Source organism: Plecotus auritus, assembly GCF_963455305.1.
Source record: "Plecotus auritus genome assembly, chromosome: 5".
Taxonomy (NCBI): domain Eukaryota; kingdom Metazoa; phylum Chordata; class Mammalia; order Chiroptera; family Vespertilionidae; genus Plecotus; species Plecotus auritus.
In genome coordinates this window covers 33,176,029-33,188,421 of record NC_137776.1, presented here as the reverse complement: position 1 = coordinate 33,188,421, position 12,393 = coordinate 33,176,029, and the positions used below count along the sequence as shown (strand labels likewise).

General features: G+C 52.9%; 1 protein-coding gene across 2 annotated transcripts; it reads left to right on the top strand.

The window, feature by feature from the left end:
• Positions 1-4,311: 4,311 nt before the first annotated feature.
• NPPC (natriuretic peptide C) lies at positions 4,312-9,509 on the top strand. 2 transcript variants are annotated; one of them, XM_080669499.1, is made up of 3 exons: positions 4,312-4,587; positions 5,065-5,348; positions 9,027-9,509. In XM_080669499.1, exons 1-2 carry the CDS (start codon positions 4,498-4,500, stop codon positions 5,326-5,328), a joined length of 354 nt encoding a protein of 117 aa, XP_080525625.1. In that variant the 5' UTR covers positions 4,312-4,497; the 3' UTR covers positions 5,329-5,348; positions 9,027-9,509. The 2 variants fall into 2 exon arrangements, with proteins under 2 accessions (XP_080525625.1, XP_080525626.1); XM_080669500.1 differs by lacking the exon at positions 9,027-9,509 and adding an exon at positions 6,028-6,120.
• Positions 9,510-12,393: the final 2,884 nt, after the last annotated feature.

The window sequence follows — 12,393 nt, the reverse complement described above, 5'->3', positions numbered from 1 at the left end:
AGGAGACGCAGCCAGGCCAGGACCTCTGTGTTTTCTATGGGTCCCCACCAGCAAACAGTCCCAGGGAGTCCTGGGGGTACAGGGTCCCCCTGTCTGGGAGTATGTGTGTTTGTGCAGTAACATGCAGAGCCCTCTTCTGCCACAGCTGCTTTGTCCTGCCTTCATCCAGGGGTCAGAAGCCTCTCATCCAGCCTCCTGATTCATTCTGCTTTTCCCCAATTATAGGTGGTGAAACTGAAGGCCCCATGCAGTGATGGGACTTGGCCAGGGTCCTGCTGCAATTTCCCTGCCTGGCCTTCATGAGATCTGCTCACCGCCTGCTCCGTGTCCTCTCTGGGAAGTTATGCAGCTGGAAGGAGGCCTCTGGGATAAAATAATTACAGAGAAAACAGATGGGCGGCTGAGCAATCCTCTCCTCCTCCTCAGAGTGCCTGAGAATCCTTCTGTCTGACCCCAGGGCCAGGAGGGGGTGCTGTTCCAAAGGGAGCTGGTTACCACCTTCTGGGAAAGGGGCGCTGGACAATCCTCTCTTAGCCATCCCTTCTGCATCCTCTCAGAAGCCGTTTTGTGTACCTTTCTCACCGGAGGTATCCTCATCAAGGCCCACTCTCGTCTTCCATAGGGTCCTGCTAAAGAACTGAACATCGACTGTTCCAAGGAAGGACCTGTCCGCGGTAGATGCAAGAGCCTTACCTTGCCCTTGGTGGAGGAGGAGAAAAAGGGAAGAGGGACTCACAAGAATGAAATCTTTTCTCTCCATGTTCCCACCTTTCAGAATCCAGGAGGGAAAAGAGGGTCCCAGCTATGCAATTCTCTAATGCCTAGGCCTTGGCACACTTCAGCCTGACTCTGACTTTCCCCATTCCCTGCTCCCTCTCTGTGTCCCCACAACTGACCACTCTCCCTCAGCCTCCTCTTTTATGACCTCCAGGCTGGCTTGCCCTCCTCACCCCCAAGAGCTCAGTAGGCTCCCACTTTTGTAAGGCAAGCCCCTCCCCAACTTTATCACATCTCCTGCCTCCAGAGCTGCCCACCACAGACTTGCCTGTTTCTCAAGCCTGCCTCCTCTGGCTACCCCTACCTGAATGCTGACCCCGCCCCTTTTATTTTCTTAGGTCTGGCCACGCTGGGTTCTGCAACATCGGCCCTCCCGGCTTCCCTCCGTTTCACTGGGTTGCCCTTTAGTGAGAGCAATCTCTCATTTGATTGTTTTCCTTTTATTGCATCCCTCTAAGCCTGAGTGCATTCCCCCTTAGCCCAATGGGAAACTGCTGTTTTCCATCTAGATTTCCCTTCTCTCCTTCTGCTGGGTCTCCTTTCCTGGCTCAGCACAGGCTTTTCCTTCTCCAGGAAGCTCGCCCTCTAGCCCAGGCTGCAGGAGCTGCTCTCCCTCCCTGCCACGTCCTTTTCAGCCTACAGAGCTAGTGTCTGTTTCCTGGGGGTTCTTCCTAGCCCAGTTGGAACTTTGCATGCTGCAGGGATGCTCAGTGGATCCTTGGGGAATCAGTGGGTGGAAAAGTGACAAATGACAGGATTCCCTGCACAATTGCCAGGCCTTTTCTCTTTCCTCTACCATCAGGGCTTTTCACACTGAGCATTTAATAAAGTGCCACGAACAGTCATGTTCAGCTGTTCAGTGGGTCCAACTTTCCCAGGCCTGGCTCCTGGGACCAGAGCAGAAGAAGTAGACCTCACGAAAAAAAAAGCAGGAAGGACTTTAGTACCCAGTCTAGGCCCAGGAGGAACAAAGTCTCCTCTGCAGCTTCCTGTGCAATGAAACCAAGGGGGAAGAGCAGGGGTGTGTGTGTGTGTGTGTGTGTGTGTGTGTGAGAGAGAGAGAGAGAGAGAGAGAGAGAGAGAGAGAGAGAGAGAGAGAGAATCTTCTGTTGCAAAGACAGTAATGTGCTGACCACCTCCCTCCCTGGATGTCCCTCTAGCCCAGGCCTAGAACGTCCACTCACCCCACCACCCAGGCTCAGCAGGAGCGGCTGTGTAGCCCGCCCCTGCTCCACAGTTCACTTTGATTTATTCTCAAAGCCCAAAGACAGGGAGTCCTAGTTCAGTGGTCTGCAAACTGCCGCTCTGTTGACTAATGAGTTTGCCAACCACTGACCTAGGGGCTTAATCACAAGGAACAACAACAGCCTGTAATTATTGGAATTGAGAGTCTAGGTCAGTGGCCGGCAAAATCATTAGTTAACAGAGCGGCAAACCACGGCTCGCGAGCCACAGTTTGCTGACCACTGTCCTAAGTAGTTGCCCGCTGTCACCAAGTACATCCAAGAGACAAAGACAGGAAGAACCAGCCTACAGAAGGAGGTGACTACGGAGCACCGGAAGCTTCCAACCTGTCCTTAATAAGGGATTTCAGAGGCTGTAGCTGTTGCCCCCAGAAACCAGCCCAGTACCTGGCTCTAGAGTCAGTAAATAGCCAGTGTAAATAAAGCAAGTCTCAGAGAAGTTCCAGATTGCTTACATTCCTTTTTGTCCAGTAGGCAAAGAGGAAAAGTGACTTTCATTGCCCACCTGCAGATCCTTTCCTCTTCCTTTCTCCTCATAGAAAGAGTGGTGCCACTCCACAAATGTTACCTCGAAGAGGCAATCTGGGGGGCCTGTGTGGACGTGATGAGTCAACTCACCGGAACTCACATAGAATGCCCTGTTCATGTCTGGATCCTCTTCAAAAGCAGGAGATTCTTCTACCCAAACTCAGGCCTCAGGTGTAGGTTATTTCTTAAGCAAAGGGTTCTAGGGCACAATTGGTTGGTGGGCATTTTCTGACTCAGTGTGCCAGGGTGGGATGTAGAGAGCCGTTGCCTCCTGGCGTTGGGTCCAGGCTCCCCTGCAGAGCCACCTGATTCTTTTACCTCTTGATTCTGGCTGCCTTCCTGCCTCTGGTGCAGTTTCCTCTCCTAGGGTGGGAAGAAAAACTCGTTTCTGGAATCCGGGTCGTCTTAGATACTGGAGGCTGCCACTGCACCCTGGCCCATAGAAACTAGCCCAATGCCTGGCTCTAGAGTCAGTCTGCCCGGCTCCTTACGCCCGTGTAAATAAAGCGAGTCTCGGAGAAGTTCCAGATTGGCCACATTCTTTGTTCAGTAGGCCAGGAGGAGGACTTCCATCGCCCACCTGGAGCTTCCTCCCTTTTCCAGGGTTCTCCGCTCTCCAGCCCAGTCCTGCTGAGAGGCAGCGGAGGCATAGTTTTCCTACATCTCACTCAGTTCTTGGGATACTGGGCTCTCCGCCTGGCGGCCCATCCCCAAGGGACTCCTCAGAGCCCGAGGGATCAGACGCCTTGCCGGAGCAGAGGGAATCGTGAGCAGCAGGCCATGTCCCACAGACCTCTCTACGGCGAAAACGTGAAGGCGACCACCTGTCACAGCTCACCGAAGCCAGACTAGGCTCGGGGCTGACTAAAGAACCCTCTGCAGCTTGTGCAGGTGCACAGGACTTTGGATCGGACAACACACCCTGTGGATCCTCGCGTGGGTGCAGACAGGGTCAGGCGTGCCCCTGTCAGTGCAGACGGAAGCCACCGCCGGGTTAGACGCAGGGACTTTATTTTGTGCGGCGGAGCCGGGCGGAACGCGCACTTTAGAGCCCGAGGAGCTGTCACACCATGCCACCGCACACACGCAGAAGCACTCGCATTTCATTTCGGGTCTGCCTTGGTAGCCCACCTCGTTCGCTCTTCGCTCTCAAACACACCGAGGGGCGGGCGAAAAGCTTGCACTTTCCTGTGTAGGACTTGAGCTCCCCACTGCGACCCCGGGCAAACCACGATACCCCTGCTCCCCCTGCGCCTAAACCTCCGACCGCGTTCTCTTCCCAAAGGCGCGAACCGAACTCCCGGCGAGCAGGTAAAAGGTGGAGCCGCAACCCCAGGCCTGAGCCTGTCAGGCGCCCAGGGAAGAGTTTGGCAACAAGGCAGGTCTGCGCGGATTTCGGGCTGTGCCAACTTTGTGGCCGTGTGACTTTGGGCAAGTGATTTAATTCCTCTGAACCTGTCTTTGCACCTGCCAAGAGGGAAAGCGATCCCTTCCAGGGAGAGGGTGTGTATTGAGGTCCAAGCGTGTAGGCAAGGCAGCCAGAGCACCGGCGCTAGGCAAGCCAGGGCGCGCGCTTACTGCAAATGGAGTTCCCTTGTGCGCGCCGCTTTGCGCCAGCTACGAGTGCAATCGGAAGAGAGCCCGCCAAGCCGCGGGATCTCTCCGGGGTGAGATGAGAGTGGGGGCAGAGGGAGAGCCCCCGCAGCCCCCTCCCAGCCCTCGGAGCGCGTGCCATTGGCCGGGGCGACCGGGTGGGCGGGGGGATGACATCAGCGGCAGGTTGGATTTATTAAGGCGCGAGCGGAGCTGCGGATTCAGAGCGCACCCAGTCGGCACCGCGTAGCTCTGGGACCCGCGCCCACACAGCAGCCCCGCCAGCCCGCTCCGCGTTTGCCTGAGCATCTGCCCTTGCTGCCGCCTGCGTGTGCCCCTCCACCTCAAGGGCACCATGCACCTCTCCCAACTGCTGGCCTGCGCCCTGCTGCTCACCCTACTCTCGCTCTGGCCCTCCGAAGCCAAGCCCGGTGTGCCATCGAAGGTGGGTGCTGTCGCGGGAATGTCGGGACTGTGAGAGGCTGTGTGGGCAGGCTGGGGGTCTAGGAGATGCGGCCCCCAAGAGGGACCAGAGAGGGCGGTAAGGCGGTCCTCTCCTCTGAGATGAGCTTGGGTGACAGCCAGGGAGACCTGGAAGCTCGGATTCTGGGGTCTACGTCCCCAGCTTCGGGAGAATGTCGACAGATGCGCAGCCCCTAACCCAGTGTGGCCTGCCGGGCGAGCGGCAAAAGAAGGGAGGGTAAGGGGCTCCCCGAAGGAGCGGACAACCATGGCCGCGTGGCAGGTGGATGCAGTGCCGAACGGTCGGCATCTCTAGGGGCGCGCTCAGGACTCGGAAGGGACAAATCGCACTCGCGGGCGCCTCAGGCTGGAGCATCAGGGGCCCCACAAAGTCTCCCTCTAACCTACCCCTCGCTGCCGACGTGCGTCCCTTCACCTGCCTGCTCTTTTTCTCGGACAGGGCCCGCGAACTCCGCTAGGGGAGGTGTCAGCCGCGTCCCAGGCTGAGAGCGGCGGTCAGAAGAAGCGCGACAAGACTCTCGGAGGCGGCGGCATCAACCTCAGGGGCGACCGGTCGCGACTGCTCCGGGACACCAAGTCTCGATGGGCCCGCCTTCTGCAGGAGAAACCACGCAGAAAATTCCCAACACGGCCTACTTCGAGCAGGGGCTGCTTCGGGCAAAAGCTGGACCGGATCGGCGCCCATAGTGGCCTGGGATGTTAGTGCGGCGACCCCTGGCGGAGGTGAGTACCACCAACCTGGCCGCCTGGCGCTCCAGTACACCTAGCTCCCCCTCAGCGCCCGCCAGAATCTAGCCTTAGCCCCCCGAACCCCCACCTCACCGCCCCAGGCCGATTCCTCTGATCCCCTAGCCCGGGGACCAGTCCGCCTCCCATGGCCTTTGGAGGGGAACCAGGCTATACGGACATGAGAACATGTGTGTGCTAGTCATTTGCCCCTAAACCTATTTATCATCCCATTTTACAGATGGATAAAGGAGGGTTGGAGTGAGGGAACTTTGGAAAGGTCAGAAATGGTTCAGGATAGATGAACGCCCCTGGCTTTCTCCGGAGAAGCAGACAGTTTGGAGAGCTCCCGCCATCCCTGGACCATAAATGGACTAGCAGCACTGGCCCCAATTTGCCAAATGGGAGCATGGAGGGGAGATCTGGGGTTTGTGGGAACAGAGGAGGAAGGGCATACATACAAGCCCAGGGCAAGTCTATCTGCCAACCATTGTATCATGGTGCCAGGCAGTAGGTTGCCCAGAGGTCAGGATGCTTCCTAGGTCTTTTGTCCCTAAAGTGGGAAGACTTGGAAAAATACCTGCCCCCTACTGCAGCGAGAATAGCCTGCTGTTTGCATCACCAGAGAGCTTTTCTGGCCCCAGAGCATTCTGATTTTTGTCCCTTCTCTAAACAGTGGCTGTGGGCAGACTGTCTGTCCAAGGTCCTGATGCTGCTGCAGCCCTTGTGACTTCAGGATCGAACCTCTGTTTGTGGCACTATTTCAGGGCAAGGGAAAAAACACTAAAATAAATCTTATATTTCAAAAACTCAACCTACGTGTCCCAAAATGAGCTCCTCATCAACCTTCCCACGCCCATCATACCTGGGCTTCCTGTTCCCTGCATGGCCTCCTCACTCTCCACTAAGGCTAGAAACCCCGTGCTACCTTCAGCTCCTGCCAGGTGCCACAGCCTGAAAATGTATTGTGGCAAAGGTCCTCACCTCCTCTCCTTATCTTCTTCGCATTCCTGCTGCCCATCAGTGCCCAAGGAAAAACCATGTCCCCACCTTGGATATGACACTCAAATACTTTAGAATCTGACCCCTACTGGTTCCCAGCCATTTCCTAAAGCCTGGCTACTGTCATTCCTTGTCCCACAGCCTGTCTGTACCACTCCAGGCCAAGCTACTCTCTCACCCAAGAAGTCATACCAGTGTTCACACTCTGTTCCCCCAGGGGGTAATGAGAATACCCTTTGAAAACTCTCCAGCACATTGCCTAAGTCTTTTTCGCAGTTGTCCACATAAGAAATGTCCAAATCTGTAGAGAATTTTTCTAAGAGTTTATTTGAGCTAAACCAACATTGCCATGAAGCAAGATCTCAAATCTTGCTCTGAAAAAACACACACAGTTTTGCAGTTTATTTTATACATTTGGAATTAAGGAATGAGAATGTAAGGAAGATTACAGGAAGATGGGAGAAAGCAAGGCATGGGTTGGATTACAGGATAGTTAAGATTAATGATCTCTCAAGGGTGGTTATGCCTCTGAGGGGTCTGAAAAAGGATTACTGTGGCATTTCCAAGGTGTTAACAAAAATGGGCAGGGCTGGTTTAGGGCAAAGATAAACATTTTACTAAGGAAGGTATAGGCTTGAGGTGTGACTACCCACCATGACCTGCACAATTAGGAATTTATGATCAGACCACCCTGTGAGGTTACATTTATTACAGCACCCCTTTTAAAAATATATATATATATATATATATATTTTATTGATTTCAGAGGGTAAGGGAGAGAGGTAGAAACATCAATGATGAGAGAGAATCACTGACAGGCTGCCTCCTGCATCCCCCCTACTGGGGATTGGGCCCGAAACCCAGGCAAGTGCCCTTGCCTGAAATCGAACCTGGGACACTTCAGTCCATATGCCAACGCTCTATGCACTCAGCCAAACCAGCTAGGGCCAGAACACTTTTTCACCTGAGCTATAGGTGCCTCCTCAGATTAACTCATGGGCATCTGAGGGCCAGATGCTAACTGAAGGTGACCTGAAACATCCCTGTGTCAGTGACTAGAGAACCCGGTCCCACCCAGCTGGGCATTCCTCTCCCACCTGTCTAAGGTTTTAGCTGGTGCCCTTCCTCTCTCTGCAGCCAGACTTGGCTCGGTTTGTCGGACTTATCCCTGCAAAGGGATAGTTGATGCTGCCATTTGGGGCCCAGACTCCAGTGGCTATCACTGTATTGGCTTGCTTTCTTTTCTCCAGTCTAAACAACCAAGAGTTGGGGGAGACAGGCCTCAACTTTTTCACTTGTGACTTAAGCACCAAGCTCAAACTTTAGAATCTAAACAAACTTTAGAATCAATTTATTCTATGGGTTAGCAGGAGATGAGGTGAGGGCCTGGAAAGTACCTGGTATGCATGTCCCCAGAGGCTCTTGGTTCTTGGGTGTGCCTGTCCGTGGGTACCAGATGATGATCCAATGGGTGCTGTGCAGGAGGAATCTAGATTACTAAGACTTCCCAACCCTTTTGTCCAGGGAAATTGGTCAACTTCCTGAAAGTTCTCTTTTAGCTGAACACCTACCTCCAACACCCTTAACCTTCTGAACCCCACCCTCACCCCCCATCACCGTGACCTTAGCTCTAAGCAGCCACCATAATGACTGTCGCTGATGATTATAGTCTTGATTATAAAATGGTAATGACAGAGACTAGGTGTGTCCAATGCCTGAATAAACACCTTGCCCACGGGTCCCAGGGACATCACAGACATCTGTCATCTGTTTAAACACAGGAGATGGTCAGAAAAGGGAGCTGTGGGAGAGTTTATCAGGCCACTGAGGCCTGGGGTCCCTCTGCACTGACTGTTCTTGTGGGGGGGGGGGCACCACACCTCTCAGGAGGATGCCTTCCTCCACCCCGAAGCACCCGTACACCCATTAGCAAAGACGGTACAGCCCTCATCAAACGACTCTGGGGTTATCCCTCTAACACCAGCACACCCGTGAGGCTATTCACTTCTCCGGGCTTCTGAGACACCAGTTCCTCTGCTTCGGAAGGAGACCCTTTGAGGTGAAGCCAGCTGGGGAAGGAAGTGCTATTTACTGAGTGGCAGCTGTGACCCAGACGCTCTGCATGGCCCCTTGTACACCCTGGGAGGTGGCTATTATCCCATTTTATGGGTGAGGAAATCCATACTCAAAGCTCTCCAGGGCCGTCCAGGAAATAAATATCAGAGCTGGGGTTTGAGCCCAGAATTCCTGATTCCTCTGATGTTTCTCTTCCCTCCACTGTCATCCAGACACATAAAGCTGAGGCAAGCACCTGACGGAGGGTTTGTGTTGTAGCAAGGACGGGAAAGAGGGGTATTTAACATCCCCCTCCCCTCACCATGTTTCCCTGAGCCAAGGGCAAGGCCTGCAGTTAGCCAGAGGGGCGGCTGGCTGGCAGACATTCTGGTTCCACCTGTGCTGGGGCGGGAAGTGCCAGTGTCACAGTGGAGGAGAGATGAGGCTACGAAAGGGTGGCATGGAAGGGCCCCTTTCCTTCTACCTGGGGCCCAGGTGGAGGGACACTGCTTCCTGCTCCTTTGGGAAAGGGGAGGAAGGTTCTAGAACTGCCTGGCAGGCTGGGCTCTCTCAGCTGAGGGCCAGCACTGAGTGTCCCGTGTCCCCTCTGTGTTTCAGGATTGGGAACTTGCTCCGTTTTGCTGAGATTATCCTTGGTCATCTGGAAGCATCTCCAAGGCAATGTGGCTTTTACATTTCTTTCCTATTTTTTCCCTTGCGGTACTGGGAATAGGCAACACCAGCTGTTTTATTATAATTTGGGGAGGGGGTATGATTTTATTGTTTGTTTGTTTATGAAAAGGAAAAATAAAAAGTTATATATATTACATATATATAGTATACATGAAACACACCTACACTGACGTGATGACAAGGGACAGTTTTTTAGAGACTGACAAAACCAGCTGTAAACATTGCTGTGTGTAAATTCATGTCATGCATAAATGTATTTATGTTGTAAAGCTATTTATATTGTTTATAAAGAGATATTTATAAAAAGTTTTATTTATGTAACTAAATGAAAGAAGTCAATCATTGTAATGTTTTTGTATTAACTAGTTGAAAAATGTTTAAAAAAAAAAAGTCCTTCTGTGAACATCTTGAAAACTGTCTTTATTTATTCATTGCATTTATTTTTTAGGAAGTAGTCTGAGGAAGAGGGAAAAAGTGGAAGACAAGGCTTTTTGCCTCTAAACAGATCTCACAACTGGGCTCCCAGTTGTTAGTTTCTTGTATCAGACAGAATCCCTAATCTACTGAATCTGCTGCCCCCGGGATGGGGTTGGCCTGTGGACTCTGTTCCTAATGGTTCTGACCAGCTTGACCAGGTCAAGAAGCTCTGCCCAAAGCACCTGACAGCTGGGACGTCAGAAGTCATGAATTCAATTAAAAATTTAATTTAGAAAAAATATATATAGTTAAAATAAAAATTAAAAAGAAATAAAAATGGCATTTAGCCCTGGCTGATGTAGCTCAGTGGTTAAAGTGTCAGCCCACACGCCAAAGGGTCACAGGTTTGATGCCCAGCCACGAGCATGTACTACCTGGGTTGCAGGTTTCCTCTGGCCCTGGTCAGGGTGCACACCAGAGGCAATCTATTGATGTGTCTCTCTCACATCGATGTTTCTTTCTCCTTTCCTCCCTTCCACTCTCTCCAAAAATCAATAGAAAAAATATCCTCAAGTGAGGATTAACAACAACAACAACAAATCATTGAATTTAGCTGACTGAGGGTCTTCTAATCCCATTACACCTTTTCTCTGTTATTAGAGGAAAGAAATAACCGAAATCTCCCCTTCTGTTTGGGGGAGACTTAGAAGGTTCCTGTCTATCTTGTAGAATTGGTCAGGTCATCTTATGAACCTTAGCAATCCCATTTTATAGACTTGCTCACGGAGGCACAGGGGGAGTGGTTTTTACCTCATAGTGAATGCTGTGGTCAACGTGGAGGTGAGGGGAGGAACACCCTGAGAGAAATAGGATGGATCACTAGGTGTCATACTTACACAGTGCCGTGTGCTTTTCAAGGAGGTTGTGGTTTTTCTTTCCACTTGAAGCTGCTACGAGTTATGGTTCCTGTGCCCCATGGAGCCTTGGATGTGAAATGATGAGTATTTAGAATCTCTTTTCCCAGAACCAGCAGGAAACTTTTAAGTAATTCCGAGGTAATCTCATTGCATCCTTGGTAAGGTGACACTGATACAGCATCCCCCATATGTCTTCTGTCCCCCATTTGGTGAAAACTGGGACATTAAGAGCCTTCAGGCTCGTTACATCAGGGGGCCCTGATCCCACTCAGGGCATTGGAAGCTGTGTGTCCCGAGGTCATGGGGTCACAGGCCCAGCTGAGCAGTTGGAGAGGCAAATCAGCAGCCAGTGACCTGGCCTTTCTGGGGCATCTGCATTCTGTGACCTTTGCTCCCAAGTCATCCTCCAGCATCAGGTTCTCAGGTGGGTGGGTGGCCAATGTAGTGTTTCCTCGAATTCATGTGAGGAAATCGCTTTTAAGATAAGTTCCCACTGGGGGAGATTCCAGGCCTTCCCACCTCCTCAGCTTCCACCACTGCCCCAGTGGACATCTCATTGCCCACCCTGCTTCTGTGGCTCAGAACTCGGTGCCCGTGTGAGTCAGCAGGAGAGTTCCAGCACCCAGGCCTCCCCAGTGCATCAGCTCACTGTGTGTGTGCAGACCTGTGCTGGATGCAGAGGGCCAATGAAGAAGCAGGGAGGGAGTGGGAAGAGGCAAGTGGGTGCACTGTGGGCTTTGCTGGTGGTGAGTCAGGCACATCTTCCCAAAGCCCAGAGACATAGGGGTGGCAAAAGTGGGATTCAGGGAGCCACCTCCAGAGGCTAAAGGCTTTCCCTGTGGACAGTTTCCGGGGCTGCTAGGACCCTCAGGCCTAAGCTATCCTCCCAAAATTCTCTTTGCATGAATTAGCCCTCGAACAACAGAACAATGTGCACAACCCTCTCGTGCCCACTTCAGCCCTGCCAGGGGGAGGCCTGCAGGCTAGAATGTTGCTAGAGCACCAGTTCTCCTTTGACCTGCAAACCTGAAGTCCTGAGACTGCTTTCTTGGCAGTGATGCAGATATGTCAGCCCAGCCAGGAATTTCTGGAAAGTCAGGAAGGATCAACAAATATTCCCTAAGTAACAGGAAAAGTTTGGAAACTTCCAAAGATTTCCCACGTGCTTTTACTCAAGAGCTTCGGGTCCTCTGGCCGGGGTCTTGGCCTCCCCCCTTCCCATGAGCATCTCCCCTCCAGAGCCACCTGGAGAACCTGCAGTTTCCCTCTCACACAGGGGGATCACAGCAGCCCAGATTGCTGGAAGGAATGCCTCCAGGGGTGGGCCTGCTGGAGCCCTCCTGGACAGGGCAGCACCTCCACAGTGTTGCAGTTTCCTGCCAAGGGCCGGTTGGGCTGAGCAGAGGCAAAGAGTTTCGGGTGCTGGAAGGGTGTCCCAGAGGAAGCCATTCCCTTCCCTGAGGTGCTTGGCTATTGGGGATTTAGGGTGGAGAATGGGGAAGAGTTAAGAGCCTGCCTGGCCAAGGCTCCCTGGTGCTATGCCAAAGCTGGTGACATGGAGGAGCCCTGGCCCTGCAGAGCTGAACCCAGGAACCCCACCTCGGGCTCCCAAACACACAAGGAGGCCCAGTCTTTCAAGCTCATGCCAGGGCGTTCTCCAGAGATGTACCCCTGGCTCCTATCATGAGGTGAGGGGGAGTTGGGGGAGGCAGGGCCTCCAGGTCCTCTGCCAGGCACACAGTTCCAGGAGCCTGCCTTCCCCCCCGCTACCCAAGATATGGGAGGTCCTCCCCTGGCAGCCAAGACCCCACAGGGGTGGTGGAAATGGGGCTGCACACAAGCTCTGCAGGTGATCAGAGAGGCCACCACACATGGATGGACAGTTCAGAGTCCTGCCCTTTTGTAGGAATAACTCTTAGCTCAGGCAGCTGGTGGGGTGTAGAGTAAAGGGCCCCCAA

Excerpts from the sequence above, each read along its gene's own strand:
- NPPC (XM_080669499.1), top strand. The coding sequence starts at position 4,498 with ATGCACCTCTCCCAACTGCTGGCCTGCGCCCTGCTGCTCACCCTACTC. Across the intron at positions 4,588-5,064 it reads AGCCCGGTGTGCCATCGAAG|GGCCCGCGAACTCCGCTAGG; the intron begins GTGGGTGCTGTC and ends TTTCTCGGACAG.